Below are 17,109 nucleotides of genomic sequence, written 5' to 3' on the forward strand. Positions count from 1 at the left end.
GAGGAAGAAATAAGGCCAGTATAAAAAAATTTCAAATATCTTCCACAGAGCAAGACCTAAACAAACATACATTTGCTGATGAGAATTAGCACATTCTTGCTTCACAGTGTCCTATCCTACCTAAAGATCGTTTAATCTATAAGAAAATTGCAGTAATGAGGAGCAAAGTACAAGGATTAGGATTGTCTCTGTTGTAGGTTTTATGGCACGTGGTATAAAGGGGTTCTAGCACGGCCATCATGCAAATATTAAACAAAAATAGCACTGGGAGGAGTGGCAGAAGGTTGTGAGACTGCAGCAGCAGTGGCAAAGCCATCTGCAGCAGCGCAGGCTGCATCACGCTCCAGGCTCCAGCCGTGCCTTTTCTCACAGCAGATGCTGCTGCGCCCACCACCTCGGCTCACCCCCGAGTCCCCGGCATGTCTGGCACGCAAAGGCTGGCCTCAGGTTTCCTGAAAGGCTTGTGATTTTCTGCCCTGAGTTGCCATCCAAATGGTAAGTAATAAACACTTTAATAATTCATGACCAGTCAGTAGTATCTTAAATAATTTAGCGAAAAATTTGTCATCTTTCCTTGCGATAGAAGATGCTGGCTGGAAAAAGGCTGAGCAAGGTTTTGTGTCCACCTCAGCCCTCCCCAGGAGTGAGCTTTGCCCCTGCCTGAGCTCAGCCAGGTGGGTGCAGCCTGCAGGGGAGCAATGGGAGCCTACCCTGACCTCAGGGAGGGGTGAGCACCGACCAGCTGGTCAGAGGAACAGGGGGAGCCACACACCCTCTGCTGTACTGGTTGTCTACACTCAGAGTTGTATTTGTGGAGCTGCTTTCCTACCCACTGCCCTTGGTGCTGAGACACTCAATTCCCATCTCATGTATCCCTGCTTTCTTCCAGTTAAGCATCCAGCTTCTCTGCAGCACAGTGCAGACCCTGGAAGTGGCAGCTCCTGCTGTCACCCAGGCTGTTAAAGGATCACAGCAGGCCCAAGGCAGCTGGAGAGGCAAATGGCCCTTCATTCCCACACAGTTTAATCAGCAAGTCCCAACAAGGAGGATGTTATCTTCCAAAAGCACGGAGAAGACCTTGGAGCTGTTCTTAGTCCAGAGAACCACTTCAGAAGATAAAACCCCAAGGGAAATAAGAGACAATAAGAGACAAAACACAGTTAAGTCAAAACCAGTAGTTTTACCTGTTTAGACTGTAGCACACACTGCAGCACAACCCTGGCATCAGGCTGAACAGAAGTAGCATCCAGCGAAGCGAGCCAAGGTCTCCAGGTGCTTGAAATTATACAAGTGCTTAAGAATGTAATTGAGAAAAGCACATAAGGAGCACAAGTGGTGTCAGCCTGAGCATAATGAATATATAATAAATCATACAGAAGCATTCTTTTTTATGATGCTTCCAAAGAAGTCTGTGCTGTTATTTGCAAGCAGTTCCAATCCTGAAAACTGATGTGATCCCTGGCATACAGGCTGTATTGGAAAAGATGTTGCATTGACTCCATTGAAGTTACGCAGGCAGAAAATGTGGTTCCCTAAAAATTAGCTGTTCCCCAAAAGCTAGAACATTTGCTGTGTCTAAGTATATTTTTTCATGTAAGAACAGCAGACCACCCCACTATTAAAAGTGTTTAAGACAACCCCAGCTTTGCAGTGGGCTCCAGCTAGAACAAAGAGGGAGCCAGCCCAGTGGAGCACTGGGAGAAGGATGGCAAGAGGAGCAGGACAGAGCATCAATGGGCTGCACTGCCCAAAAACCACACCAGAAGGAAGTGCAGCCCATTCCCGCCATCCATGAGGGTGAGAGCTCAGACATTTTGCAGAGCTTGCTCACAGGAAATGGTCCAGCTGAAAAAAGCAGGGGGATGTCTAGTAGCACCCTTCTTACCCTGAAAACACATCTGCAGCTAATTGGCATGGCACGTTTTTAAAAGCACCAAAGCAGGGCTTAGGAGCTTTACCCATTCCCAAACAAGTGTAAACTTCTAAGCGTTAAATCACTTTAAAAATTCCCTCTGGGAATTAAAAGTCACTTTGGTGACTCAACACATGAGGCTGCCATTTCTGAACTTTTTTAATGGCAACTCCAGGATAAGGGAGAGCAGAGGGAGACAAGCCTTTCCTTGCATGGGAGGGTTCTTGTCCACTGCAGGGAGTTCCCTCACCAGGAGGTGATTCTGTCCTGACCCAGCTGATCTTGGGGATCCAATGGCTCCCAGAAACCACCCCAGCCCAGTAGGAAACAGCTGTAGATGGCAGGCAGCTAATCTGAAGCAGTCCTGGGATTTCTTTGAACCAAAGGACTGGGACTTTACCCTGTAATGCCTTTTCCATAATGAATGACATGCAAATTATCTCTCATAGCGGGTAGTTGGTGTGTCAGCACTGGCATTTGCCCACAAAGAGAGCTTCTTTGGGAATTTCTAAATGACCTCACAAATGTATGTCCTTACTTACCGTGTCTGCTTGCCCACCAACACTAATACAGCACTAATTAACTCCTCGGAAGTTCTCTCCTAGCCCTCAGTTCCCGCTTTCTCCAGCCCTACTATTTCTTCTTTGATAGATTTTGTTGTGCTCAGGGGAATCCCAATGTTGCAGCCACCATGTGTTCCAAAAGTCACACGCATCTGATGACTCCAATAGTTTTTGACTTCTTTTTGAAGTGATCTTTCCTTTGCCTTACAGATTTTCCCCCTCAATAACCCAGAACCCTTTTTGAAAATATACAAGCTGACACAGTAGGTGGATGTCAGGAAAACTGTCAGTTACTGAACGGGCAGAAATCAGCCTTCTGGGAGATGCAATACATTATTCATCATCCTCCTAAGATCATCTAGAGGTCAGGTTATTTTGGCCTCAAGGTGGCAAAGATGTGCACTGGCTTTGTGGGCTGGCCACGCTCCCTGTACCTGGAAGCCTGTGGTGTTGCGCAAGGCGCTTGCATCAGAAACCTGAAAAGCAGAGAGGGCTTCATAGCTCTGCAGATCCCTGCTGGCAGGATCAGATAGCTCTGCACTGGCTTTTGGAGACACCCTCAGGTCTGACAGAGTCAGCACTTCAGGCTTTGCACAAAGGTAAAAGCTTTGCTGTTTTGCCGGTGGGGAACTACAGGTTTTAGCAGTTTTTAACTTAATTTTGGGATCTGTACGATCAGAGAATAAAAGTTCAAAACTTCATCCTGAAAGACAAATTTATGCTTTCCGTTCAGAGCAGCTACCTGCCAGGGCCAGCGTGGCGGGGTGCCCAAGGGCAATCGAGGCAGTGTAGATACTGCCTCAGCCCTCAGCTCCTGCTGTCAGCAACCCTGAGATGCCCAGATTCCTAGTGGAGTTCTGGAAGTTTTGTTTTGACAGCCATGGAGCCAATCATCCCCATGTCATGCCTTTGGTCAATATTCAAAGTATCTTTGGGAGCTGTTTAATACTATGGGAAGTTTAAAACCTTTCTCTCTTGCAAACAAAATATAATTAGCCAGTTAGGTGAAAACTTTTATGGTCCTGCATATAGCTACATCAAGGAAAGATATAAAATCAGTTTAAAAAATAGAGTTTTTTCATGTCTGGGGTTTAAAAGAAAATGAGTGAAAAGTGATCCAGCATTACCAAGTAGAAATACTGTTTGCATCCAGGAAATACAAAGAATTCCCTCATACTTCCAGAAAAGACACAGTATTCCCCAACAGCTCTGATACTGCCTTTGTTTTCACTATTGAAATAGCCACACTAGAAAGGCTTGAATTGGACCAGATTCTCATGTCCAAATTTGTACCTCTCATTCAACTCTGCAATATACATGCAGTTGAAAGGATTATGGAGTACCAGCAGAAATGGAAACACTTCAGAGGACTAACTGTAGTTCTTCAACCTGACGAATCCAATATAGTGAGTTTTTCAATTGTTTGAAAATAGGCTGTAACACCATAGAGTATTTATTGGTCTAACTGCAAAAGTTCTGCAATTTTAATTGCAGTTATTGGCTTTAATTGTTTTGTATTGTCCCCTAGAAGGAGCATTTAGACTGCATTTTCCAGGCTGCACAATGCTCACTGAAGTGCTGAGCATGGTGGCTTCTGCAGCAGCTCTCACTCTGCACAGAGATCTTCACTTGCTGCTTTTATCATACTTGAAGGCTGCTTTGTATATCCGTCAGCTTCAGCCAGGTCTGTGTTTGATCTGACGATCAATGCTTGGCGTGAGATCTGCCTTCAAAACAAAAACCAAAAAACCAAAACCAAACAAACAAACAAAAAAATCAGGCAGAAAGAAGGATCTGGGGAAGGACCAGATGGTCAGACTCAATTCAGTGCCTGGGAAAATTATGAAGCAAGTCCTGAGGGACTCTGTGTCCACCTCAAGAAGGACAGGAGAGTGACTATGAATAGCCAGCATGGGTTCTCCAACAGTAAAGTGTGCCTGAGCAGCCTGCCTGCCCTGCTGATGGAATATGGGCCCTGATCTGCAGGGATGAGGAGGGCAGTGGATACCTCTTTCCTTGGCTTTAGCAAGGTTTCCACCATGGTATCCCATTGCATCCTTGTAGCCAAACTAAGGTGACATGGGCTGAGTGGATGGACTAGAAAGCAGGTGAAAAACTGTCTGGGTGCTTGGGTTCTGGAGGGAGTGGTCACAGATTCAGAGTCCATCAAGCAGTCCACAGGTGGGTTTTGGGGTCAGTACTGAGGCTGTGATTGGTTTACAGCAATGTCACACACAGCCTGCACACTGAGGGACAGCACCTCCTCAACAAGCTGAGAGACAATGTCACAACAGGAGGAGATCAATACCCTGCAGAGCAGGGCTGCTGTTCAGGACCTGGACAAGATGGAGAAATGGGGCAATGGCACCTCATGAAGTTCACCATGGGAAGATGGAAAGTCCTGCACCTCATCTAGAATAACTCCCTGCTTTACTGGGGACCTACTACAGATCAGCAGGGACCTACTACAGGGCAGCAGCTCTGCAGAAAAGGACCTGAGGGTGCCTGTGAGCAATGGCCTGAATGTGAGACAGCAGAGTGAAGGCTAATTCCAGACTGGGTTTGCTCAGCTAGCGCAAAACCAGCAGGTGAAGAAAAGTGATCCTTTCCTTGTTTTCAGCAGTGAAATTGCACCTGTGCTACTCTGTCTCAATTGGGTTTCCCACTGCAAGAGAGTTATGAGTATGATGAAGTGCAGCACAGCAGCACTAAGATGGTTGGAAGACTGGGGTGTGGTGTATAAAGAAAAGCTAAGAGAACTGGGTTAATACAGCCTGAGAAGACTGGGAGCACAAGAGGCAGCAGTCAGGAATTGCAGCAAGGAAAATCCCACCTGGATGAAAGGAAAAACCTTTGTTGTGATGGGTGGGTCAGACACAGAAGCAGGGTCACAGAGAGGCTGGAGAACTGAAGATTTTCAAAACCACTCTGTGCCTGCTACCAATACAACAGTCGCTCTCACAGAGGCTACAAGAAATAAATATCTTTACCTGACTTATTTTCAAATTCCTACCAGAAGAGTGACAAAAAGTACCATTTTCTCAGTGAAGACTTGAATGTCTTTTAGGAACAGAGATGCTGTGACTGGCCCATGGGCAGTGTAAGGGCAGGAAGGTGAGTGCCTGGGGCTGCAACGCTCGGTCTCATCACCTTGGTATGGGACTCCTTGGAATGACTGAAAAAGCTGCTATGGCCACAGTTTAGCTGGAATTTGGCCTGGAGTGAAGTCAACAAGAAAGAAAAAAGCCTCTAAGATCAAAGCTTTCCTTTCAGGGTCAATTTACACCCTCAAATTGTCTGTTGTCTGAGTCAATCTAACAGCTCGCTGCTGAACGGGGAAGGTTTACTTACCTCCAAGGACCCCCGACCTCCTCGTGCTCCAGCTCCCCATCCCATCACCTCCTCTGCTCAGCACTCATCAGACCCTGCTGTCAGCTGCCTGGGGTGTCCCCTGATGAGCAGCAAAGAGCAGGAGCTGGAGGGAAGGAGCAGGACTTGCCCCTTTCTGATGTGTTGAACTGTTAGATTGGCTCAGCCACCTCCTGTCACCTCCTGCCAAAGGGCTGGGTGGGAGGAAGAAGGAGCTGACGGAGCTGTCTGGCTGCAAAAGAAAATGCTACCGCTGGAAAGGCACAGGAACAAATTTCCCTAACCTAGTGCTGGCAAGGTCAGTTGAACAGGCTCCTTGTGGAAGAGGTTCCCTGGGGTGTAGTGGCAGCAGACAGAGCAGTGGTCCTGTCAGAGTGCCACTGGCAATGGCAGGACAGGCACTGGTTGCTCTGCTTGGTCTCTGCACAGAGGATTGCAGGGTGCATTTACCACTTTCAGAGGGGAGGTCACTGACTCTGTTCCCTCAAGGGCCCACAAGGCCAAAACAATTCCCAGGTGGATGCTTTTTCATTATCCACCCAAAGCCAAGGAAGCAGGCTACCTCATAGTGCCTGGCATAGGGTCTGGTGAGAGGAGATTACTGACTAACCACAAATTTTTACATAAAAGAAGCTAGCAACAAGCGTGGGTCAGAGTGTCTTTCTTCTTTGTGCATCACAACCTGTAAGACTGTTCCCTACTGCTGCTGCAAATCAGTCAGTCAAAAGTTTCCTGGCTTGGTCTCCAAATAACTTACCTTTGATTATTTCTAGTTCCACTGTGTCTTGAGGCCATGGGACAAAAGCCAGAAGTCCTATAGTGCAACTGCTCTCTTAATTCCTTGGGTGTCTTCCCTACTGATACATAGCAGAGATTGGCAACTAATCTATATATAGTACAGCACTGCAGCGGGGACACAATGCCTGCATTCAGCATGCATACGTGATGATGTCAGCAATGGCTCTTTAATTGCATCATGGGAAGTGAAGGGAGAAAAGAATTGGAAGAAAAAAAAAAAATAAGAAAGGGCCCCTCCACTTTACATAATTTCCTTCACTGCCAGATGGGAAAGCATGGGAATGCTGGCCTTGCATCTCAGGAGCTCCCTCCCCAAAGCCTGGCATCGCCACATCTGTTTCCCTGATTTCCTACTCTTCTGATCTTCTTCACCTGCCCTGCACCCCACCACCTTGGGCGAGCTTCCTGAGATGCTGCTACCGCCATTTGATTTGGCTTCCTGAGGCTCGCTCCCTCCTTCCTTATTTTTACTTCTCCAGCTTGCAGTAGCACCCAAAGGCCTGTAGTTGTGAAACACAGCAGGGTCTGCATGCAGACACCACACAAGCCCCCTGGCTGCTTTTATTTAAATAAGGGAGCATCTGTACTGCCAGGCAGTGGTTCACAAAAGGGGCTGTCAGGCTCAGCACAACCCCGCTGCTCTGCAGCTAGCAGAGAACAGAAGATATACAAACTTCTCTTCACTGCAGACACCCATCACCATAAATGCACGTGGGTTTTAGGTGGAAGAACAGACAGCACCCTCCCTGCTTTAGTACAGCAAAAAGGGGAAAAGATCCTCACTGACAGCTAAGACCTACAGTGTCAGCCAAATCAACAGCTTTAAAACTTCCCTATAGAGTTCCTGCTCCTGCAAACAGGACCTGTGGTATCCTCCATTTTAAGAATGCTTCCCTTTGTCTTATCCCCCAGCCTATTTATAGCTGCTGTGGTGGAGGTGTACTGGGAAGGCTTCACACCAGCAGGCGCAGGGCCCTTCCACGCTCAGTGAGGAGGCACGTGCAAAGGGACATTTAATAGCCTCCAAGAAACGTGTGGCCCCTTGGGGCTCATTTTGTGGGAGGAGACTCTCACCCAAAGGGTTTTAGCTGCCTTTTTTCCCAGTGGCATGCAACGGGGGCTTTGGGCTGCAATGTGAGTCACCAGCTGCTTTTGTAGGTCCACTTTTATGAAGGACTGTAGGGATGCCACTGGGGTCTCATGTAGGAGAGGAGGCAGCTGCCTTCTCCCACTGCCAGAGAAAGCTGGCCAGACCAAGAACTTCTTCATTCTAGGCTCCCTGGCGGAGCAGTGAGGAGGGGAAAGGCCTCTTCATAGGTCATTTCTTGTTCCCAAAGTCTTTGCAGAGAAGCCAAGACAGAAGACTCCAACCTCTTGCATGTCTGTGAGTACACAAAAGCCTCAACCTGTAACCTGAGCCTAGAGGAACAGCATGCTGCAAGGTAGCAGAAGTTTCCTCTGAGTCCACCTTACAGCTTTCCCTACAGGAAACACAATTATAATCACAATAAATACTCACATGAACCAGAAAGTTTGATTAGCACCGTGCCTGGCTGCTTGCTTGCCCATTCCCTCTTGTAAAGGAGCACATTAACTTCGTATGCACTGTCTCTGACCAGTGTTGGTTTTGACATATAAAACCCTAAACATTTCAGGTCCATTAACTCCAAGCATGTTTCCCGCTAAGGACAATGCAGAAATAGCACTGCTTTTCCCTCTCAGCATTCAATTTATATCTTTGGAACTGACCTGTCTTGATCAGAGCAGCTGCAGGAGAGAGCAGCACCTGAATGTGGGTCAGGATTAGCGCTGTATTTTACATGGAATCATCTGAGGGAGCCTGCCACTGGCTGAGGTTCACGGTTTGCCAGTGCTCAGGGAATTACACTGCATGGCCCCCCGAGGGAGAAGTGATCTGCCCACACTCCCCAGGGAATAATGATGAGGAGGCAGAAGGGGAGAGGCAGTGTTGGATGCAGGCAGTCTTAAGATGGAGAAAGATGTAGGTGACCTTCACAACCATTCAAAGGGACGGGAGACACTATTGTCCCTCTGAACACACTGCACAAGCACTTCACCCTTCCCAGCACAAGGTCAGTGCTGCAGCCTGTTAGGGGACACTCACAGCTCCCAGTTTGGGGGCTGGTAATGAATAGCTGAGGGTGCCAGGCTTCCCAGCTCCCACCGCCAGATCTGGAGGGGAACAGCTGCCTGCGCCCAGAGTTTACACAGCTGTGGGGAAGCGTTAGCAGCTGACAAGCCACTCTCCCTTAGAGGCAGCATACACCACCTCTCGCTGCTAGGGGCACTCCCCCAGCCGAGTAAAAGCATCTTGCAGATGTGAGCAAGAGCGGTAAGAGAGGTAAGGAGAACTTCTGAGTTACAGTCAAGTTAACTGTGTGGAGAGGATAAATACAGAGTGAGGTATCGGAGCAGGAGCAGTGTCAGGAAACAGGAGGCTAATAACAAAACTTTTGCAGCTTTGCATAATGTTGGCACCTTTTTCTACCTCCACCTGCTCAGAGCTTGCATTTCTTGACCTGCAGAGCCTGTTTGCAAGGTATGTCTATTTTGCCAAGTTTTTCCTAAAAGGGAAAAGTGATCTGATGGGACATTTTGTTGAAGGTGAGTTTGAGAACATTCAAGACTACTCCAGCATTAGTTTTCACTCCTAGTCAGTTACTTCTTGTGATTGAGACATGGATTTAGACCATTCTTAATAATACACATCGCATTTAAAAGCTGTTTAGAACAGAATCAGGGTGAGAAGAACCAGACATTTGCATCTTCTGGCCTTGAGCCCATCCTTGGGGGGCAATAGTTGAGCTGTCATCATCAAAGACTAAAGCCAACACAGGTACTTAGCCTAACAAGAAATCTGATTGAACAGATGGTGAATAGGGAGAGATTTGAGAAGTCTGGAAGAGGAAACTGGCTTTAGAGATACAGTCATTGGGAGGTAAAGTGCTAAAAGTCCTTGTGATGCTAAATCCCACTATATGGTTAGAAATGGATTATTTTCAGCCATAATTTCTGAAAAGATGAAGCAATTTATCAGAATGCACATGAAAAGAAAAAAAAAGGAAGGTCATTTAGCTTTGTCTCAAATGCATACTGTCCAGTAGGAAAGCTAGAGCAAGACCTAAGCATAAAGGTGCTCTTGGAGACATGATAACAGAAGTGAAAAAACCCAAAACTTTCTATAGCACATCGAAAAATCTTTGCATCAGCTGCCTGCAGAGCTTAGTGCTGTAAACCAAGACAGTAGGTGCTTGCTTCTTCCTGGGAACAGAGGATTGATGCCTAAACCTGGGAGCGTCTCTGGGGTTAAAAGCAATGTCAGCTGCTTGGGTGCAAGATCCCTGCTTCCCAAAGGCAGCCCTTGAAGACTGTACGGATGCAAAGATGCATACCAACAAGATCTATAGATTTCACATGCACATGTGCACAGAGAAGGCTCTTTCTGTTCCTTTCTGGATCCCATCACACCCTAACAAGCACATCTTTAAACTCAAGGTGACCCTGCTGTAGGGGAGATGGATGGGTGGAGGAGGGGGTGTCAAGAGCTTGAATTAATATGCTGAGCAAGCCAGTTTCCAATGATTTATACCATGGGGACAACACTTACTGCTTCTTTGCTCCCCAACCCTCCACCCTGCTCAAGATCCAGCATATCCTACAGGAAGCTCAGCAACACATGCAGAAAGTTGAGCTTACTACTGTACTTACTAATGGATCCAATGACAGATATATGGTTGAGCGAGAGTCAGTGTGCAGGAGCAGGCATGGCAAATTTGGAATCTGAGGCAAATTTAAAAGTTTGTGCTTGCAAGAGGAAAAATGAGGGAAGGAGAAAAAACCAGCACAAATCAGAGCTAAAGTGGCTGAACTTAAGTGGCACAGTTGTCCATGGAGCACAGTTGTGGTGAAAACCTAAAAAAATATGGATATTCCTCTGAGCATAATGAGTAAGTTGATAACAGTGAGCTAAAATCCAAGAACAAAACCTTCCTCTTTCATTTGTCTGGCACTATTTGACAAATGTGAAATCTCCAAAGGCTGCAGCAGCACCAAGACCTTGCTAAAGACTTTCTTTGTGAGTAGACCTGTTGTAGGTGATGGTTTTGTACATTGATTTACTAGATGAATTTTTGAGCAGGAGAGGCAAAGATCCAAGCAGGTTGTAATGCTGAGTCTCTTGTCTCTTTGTTAACAGATAAACAAAGGAGGGGATTCTCAGGGGCAACAGGACAGGGAGAGTTTTAGATCTTGGCAATCCCTAGGAAAGGCTGTGCAGAATTTGAAGCTATGAACCACTGTATTGGCTTTTTATGATTGTGGTATAGCAATATTGGAGTTGGGGTTGTTTTCTGGGTCCTTAGGTGCAAAATAGCAACAATGATAACAGGAGTCCAGACCCCTCTGTTTCCCATTACCTGTGCACATTCAGGGACTTGCACCAGCTCCTCAGCTACTCCTGCTCACCCGTGTGAGCTCTGAGCTCACAACACTGCCTTGGCACTCAGCACAGCAAGGCAAACCACATCAGGCTGCTGGACCCCTTCATGCAGGTGGCATAGGGGAGAGCTCTTTCTGTGAATGTTTGCCTCTAAAATTACAGTAAAATATCCCCAAACTCATGATTACTCTACCTGGTTCTATTTAACAAAGCTTTTAACCTCCAGACCCCTGGGTTTTCCAGCTGTATTGCTTTTGGCAGGAACACCATTCTGTTTGTCCTGTAGTGCTGCTGGCAGAAAGCAGATGCTTTCCTTCAAGAAAACGGAGCTTCCAAGTGGAAAGCACATCCCGGTATTCTAAGAAGATGCCAGAGAATGACTCAGGTGCGGTGTATTTTCCACTAAAATTTAAGGGAAAAAAGAAAAAAGAAGAGCATTTTTAATGCATCCTTTAGCTGCAGTGGCTGGGCAGTTAGTCAAGGACAGACAAATGTTGCCAAATAGAGATTCTTGAACTAGGCAGAAGCTGGGCCATATCTTCAGAGCTATTTCAATTCTTGTTAAGTGTCTCTGAATATCAGACCATTCATGCCTAGGTTTCAGCATTGTTATAATGTTTTAATGGTTAATGTTTGAACACAGTTCTTACACGATCACAATACAGTTATGATTTCAACACAGTTTAAAAGATGGGTTTGCCTTTAGTACAAACCACACAATTTCAAATTCAGACCAGCAACAGTGTATGAATGGAGGACAAAAGAAAGATGAGAGAAGTGGGTTGAAAAAGACTGGAAAATGGGGGATAAAATGCGAGAAACCTCAGCAGAGTGACACAAAGGAAAGCTAGCAGAATGCAGAGAAATGTCTCAGACGCTCACGTAAGCAGGGAGATTTCATTTATTTGGCACAGAGGGACAATAGCCCTGCTAACCAGGATAGCTATTGTTCTTTTGTTTTTAACAAACAAAAAGGGAAAATGCGAAGCACTAGCTTCCCAGGGAAAAATCATAAAAATAAGTTCTCATCCTGCTGTCCAACAAGGAATGAGAAGCCTCCCGCACTTCACCTATCGCCCCCACGCTGTTACTCACTCACGGTGTTTGTCGGCTCAGAAAACAAATTAAATATATTGAGGCCTCACTCTGAGGAGAGCTGAGGGCGTTGTTATAGCAGAACAAACTTGATTGAATTGAAAACCACTGAGTCAATGCATTAAGCAGAAAAATGCACGGTGCTGTCTGCTGTGTAGCTGAGTGCACAAGTGCTCCAGCAGCCAGTGTTTCAGAAGGATTATAGTGCCCGTGTGCTCCCTTCAGCTTTATTTCAGCGTTTTTCATAGTGAAGACAGCAAGCCATCCATAACTGGAGGAAGCCTCAAAATGTTGCATTCCTTCAGTGGTGGAAATGGTTAGAGAAGAAAAGGAGGACTTTGATTCAGCAAGACAGAGGTGCTCCAATAGGAGGGTGACAGCTGGAGAATAAGGACCCTCTGTTCAGGGACAGTGCATTGCTTATAGCCTTTTACAAACTCAGGGAGGGTGTAAGATGTAAACGAGCTTCGGGAGCCTTGGCACAAACACAGAGGATCCTGTCAGCAAAAAGGACCTTCCACAGGGCATAGGTAGCATCGTGAGCCTGTTAAGGACCGTTTGAAGCAGTGATGTGCAGAATTGCCCCCTTCAGCCGGCTTGCTGGAAAGCAAACAGCTGTCACCGAGGGAGGCAGGGGTGTCAGATATGCCTGGAGACACGCATTGGGAATTTCTGCCCAATTAAAATATTTCTGAACACAAAAGATGACAGTTTCCATTGAGGGAGCTGGTGCAAAGCATTATCTGGGAAACCCAAACAGATCAACCTTGAGCTTGTTGTTTGGGAATTCCCGCTCTTCATCCGGGAAAGGACAAGCTCTGCAGCATCATAACTCTCTGCAGCAACCACAGGACAAATAAACAGAGCTGAGGCAAGGCTCAATGATTTTTTAACCTCTGGATAGTCAAAGCTGTGATGGATTTCACCTGCATGCTCAAATGTGAACGTACGGATATGTAATATAAAGAACACAGCCCCAGAGCCAAATCCTTTAGTGATACATAAGGCAAGTTCTCAGCAGAATATACTACTGAGGGGCATAATAAATATTCATGCTTGTTTACAACTTAATGCACCTGTCTTGGCCCATGGAACTTCATCAACGATTCCCATTGCTTGGTCTTGCATAAGGGTGTTAGCACTCCTGAGTTTCTCAGTTCTCTGAAGGGCTTTTTGAGATACAGCTTGAGCTGTGTTTAGTACCTGCCAGCAGAAGACAAAAGGCATTTTTAAGCAGACGATTTTAGTCTTATTTGTGCATCTAAGGCCTAAATAGCATTAGTTGTTTGTACATCTAAGGGTTAAACAAAGGAGAAACATAACTGAATGTATTTTAATAACCAGTTTTCCTGTTCTGTGGTGGTTCTGAGAATTTGTTGTCATTACTGAACAGTAATTAGTTTTGAGTTTATTTTGGTTATTTACAGATGCTTCCATTCACTGATCTGTATAATTTCCCATTTTCATCCCTTTTCCTGATTTTTTAACTTTCCAATCTCTAAGCCAGTTCCACGTTTTACAATTTCTCAGATCTCCCGTTTCCTTGTTAAGGGTGCAATACCATGCATCCTCTCTCGCTACCGCAAGCCCCGCTAACCAAGAGGGTGGCCACTCGGTCGTGCTGCAGAGCCGAAACTTTCCACCCACACGTTGCTGGTGGCGGGGAGTTTCATTAAAACAGAAATAATTGTTGCGAATTTTTATTTAAGTGCGGTCTCGCAGCGGCGCAAATGGTATCCCCGCTAATTTTCGTTTCACGAGTCACTTTGAAGGATTGGAGGCGCCTGTCCCTGCCCAGCAGCAAACCCCCCCAGGGCTCGCCCGCCCGGGCACCGCACACCCGGCGGCAACCTCAAGAGCGCGGAGAGGAGCCCGTCACCTCTAAACCGGGCGTCAGAAAACAATTCCCCGAGAGACTCAATGTTTGAAGCTGCATTAACGCCTCGGTGCTTTCAAAGAACGGCCCGAAGCCCCGCTCGCATCCCAAACCCAAAAAGGGCGCGAGGGTCTGGCGACCGCCCGAGCGGCGGCGCGGCAGACCCGCGGTGCCAGGGGGGTCCCGGGCGCCGAAACCGGGACTGAAAGACCGGGGGTGGGCGAAGGGGGCTGGATGCGGGCGGATGGGGGCAGGTCGGGCCGGAGGAGGGCGAATGTTTCCTGCCCGCCGCCGCCGCCCCCCGGCCGCCCCCCGCAGCCGGGCGGAAGTCAGCCCGCGCCGTCGGAGCTTAAAAGGCTCCCGCACGCCGCGCCGCCCCAGTGCCGGCGGCCGCAGCGGCAGCGCCGCCGCCAGCCCCGCGCCCCCCCCGGGGCCGCCCTCCGCACCCCGCCCGGCGGGGAAGGCGCCCGGCGCGATGGCTCTCCCCGGATCCCACGCCGCCTGGGACGGTGCTGCCGCATCAGTGAGTAATTCCTGCTAATTTACCCCCCGGGGCCGGTGGGCTCCGGCTCGGCAGACCGCGGGGGAGGCGGGCGTTTTGGTTTTCGCTGCTTTCCTCCCGCCGCCCCCCGCTCCTCTCGCCTCTTCTTCGGGTTTTATATTATTTTTGTTTTCTCAATAAAACACCACGCGAAGAGGCGAGATGACAAAGGAAATGTGATCCTAGGCGCTGCAGGGGCTCAGAGCGAGAGAGAACCGGAGAGGAGGAGGAGGAGGAGGGGGCGAGCGTAGCGCTCTCGGATAGCATTGCACAGCGGCTCCAATTTGTGCGAGCGAATATAATACACCCCCCATGAATAATTCAGGGCGGCCGGCGGGGACCTGCCGCTGCTCCTCTGCCCGGCCGCCGCAGCCTGTGCGAGCCGCGCCGAGCCCGCGGCGCTGAGCGGGCGGCAGCAGCCGCCGGGTGCCGCGTGTGCCGCGGCCGCTGCGGGCTCGGCGCTGCCCTCCGCGGGAAGCCCCGCGAAAAGGAAGGCGTCCGGCGGGAGCCGGCACTCGGGAGGCGAGAGAGGGGGACTGCCCTTCTCGGCCGTCCTCGGAGCCCTTTTATTCTTCCCATCTCCTCCTCCGCGTCCCGCCAGCGTGAGTCTCTGCCGGTGGGGTGGGCACCAACGCCGCCCTCGATCCCCACCCCCCAGTCATGCGGTGGTGGAGCAGGCGTCGGCGGGGGAAGACTGGAGCCGGAGAAGTCTGCCTGGCCACTGTGTTTCAGTGCCTCTCTCTCTCCTAGAGCTGCTCTGGATTGCAAAAGTGGAGGGGGGAACTGAAACGAAATTTCCCCTTCCCCCCCGACAAGCACAGGTTTAAAGGAAAAGAGGAAAAAACCCAACGCCCCAAGAAGAAAGAGCGAAACTTGAGTTAAGCCCCCGCTGCCCCCCAGCCGCCCGGCCGAGAGGGACTTGCACTGCCGCTCCGACCCGGTTCTGCGGCCGTGGGAACCGGAGCCCAGCCCCGGCGGACAGAGTTCGGTCCCCGCTGGATGCGGCGGGGATCGGGCGGTCGGCGCCCATGCACTTTCCGTTGAGGAAGAGGACAAGTAACCAAACCACGTTGTCAAACTGCTGACCCGAGGGGGAGATGAGAAGACTGTGTGAGGTATTGACCGATCGGGGAATCAATACAATTTGTCTAATGCAACGGGGGATCGGGGGTTAAGTACATGAGAGGGACGAGAGGATCCATTTACTGAGGGAGAACGGGACAGCTACACCTTGATACCAAAAATACTCCCCCCTCCCCGCAGCAGCCAGCCCGGCAGCAGCGACGTACGAGGAGAGGACCCAGCTCCCTGCAGACCGCCGGATCGATGACACCGTATTTGCAAAACCGGCCCATCGATCCCACTTGGCAAAACGACTGATCGATGCCAGCTTGCTCGTAAGCTGCTTGCAGAACTACCTTCTCCCCGCGCCTCTGCTTTTCCGCCCACGCTTTTTTTTTTTCCCTTTTTTTTTTTTTTTTTTTTGGGGAGGAGAGACACGTTTTTGCCCCCCATCGGGGAGTCAGGCCCATCGCAAATGGCTTCGTTTCCCGAGTCCGACTTCCAGATCTGCCCGCTGTGCAAGGAGATGTGCGGCTCGCCGGCTCCCCTCTCGTCCAACTCCTCCACCTCCTCGTCCTCCTCGCAGACCTCCAGTTCCTCCGGGGGCGGCGGCGGCTCCTCCTGCGGGGGCCCGCCGCGGCGGCTCCACGTCCTGCCCTGCCTGCACGCCTTCTGCCGCCAGTGCCTGGAGGCGCAGCGGCACCCCGGCACGGGGGACGCGCTCAAGCTGCGCTGCCCCATCTGCGACCAGAAGGTGGTGATCTCGGAGCCCTCGGGCATGGACGCGCTGCCCTCCTCCAACTTCCTCCTCAGCAACCTGCTGGACGTCGTCGTCGTGGCGGCCGCCGCCGACGAGCAGAAGAACGGCCGCGCCGCCGGGGCCGGCCCCGCCGCGGGCTCGGGCGGCGGCGGCAACAACCGGCACCACGGCCGCNCGCCGCCGGCTCCTCGCCCGCCGCCGCCGCCTCGGCCGCGCCCTCCTCGACGTCGTCGTCGTCCTCCTCCTCGGGCGGCGGCGGCTCGGCGGCGCTCCTGCTGCGGCGGCCCCACAGCCGGCAGGGCGAGCCGCGCTGCAGCTCCTGCGACGAGGGCAACGCCGCCAGCTCCCGCTGCCTGGACTGCCAGGAGCACCTGTGCGACAACTGCGTGCGGGCGCACCAGCGCGTCCGCCTCACCAAGGACCACTTCATCGAGCGCTTCGCCGCCGGCCCCGCCGCCGCCGGCCCCGCCGCGCCGCTCGCCCTCAGCCCGCCCTACCCCGCCTCGCCGTACAACATCCTCTCTGTCTTCCCCGACCGAGCCAGCTACTGCCAGCACCACGACGACGAGGTGAGCGCGGCGCGGGAGGCAGGGAGGGAGGGAAGGGGCGGCTGCGCTCCCGCCCCGGGCCGGCGCCAGAGGGCCCCCGCCCGCCCCGCTGGCTGCCGGGGGGCG

At 50.3% G+C, this 17,109-nt stretch overlaps 1 protein-coding gene across 1 annotated transcript in view; it reads left to right on the forward strand.

Moving 5' to 3' along the window:
* The first annotated feature begins 15,136 nt into the window (after positions 1–15,136).
* TRIM71 (tripartite motif containing 71) overlaps positions 15,137–17,109 on the forward strand; it is a 62,151-nt gene continuing 60,178 nt past the window's right edge. Inside the window, 3 exon segments of the mRNA XM_039711397.1 lie at positions 15,137–16,010; positions 16,105–16,694; positions 16,697–17,004. Coding sequence (XP_039567331.1) covers positions 15,997–16,010; positions 16,105–16,694; positions 16,697–17,004 — 912 coding nt within the window. The 5' untranslated portion in view covers positions 15,137–15,996.

This window comes from Passer montanus, unplaced genomic scaffold (assembly GCF_014805655.1).
Source record: "Passer montanus isolate IOZ18808 unplaced genomic scaffold, ASM1480565v1 scaffold10, whole genome shotgun sequence".
In the NCBI taxonomy this organism is placed as follows: domain Eukaryota; kingdom Metazoa; phylum Chordata; class Aves; order Passeriformes; family Passeridae; genus Passer; species Passer montanus.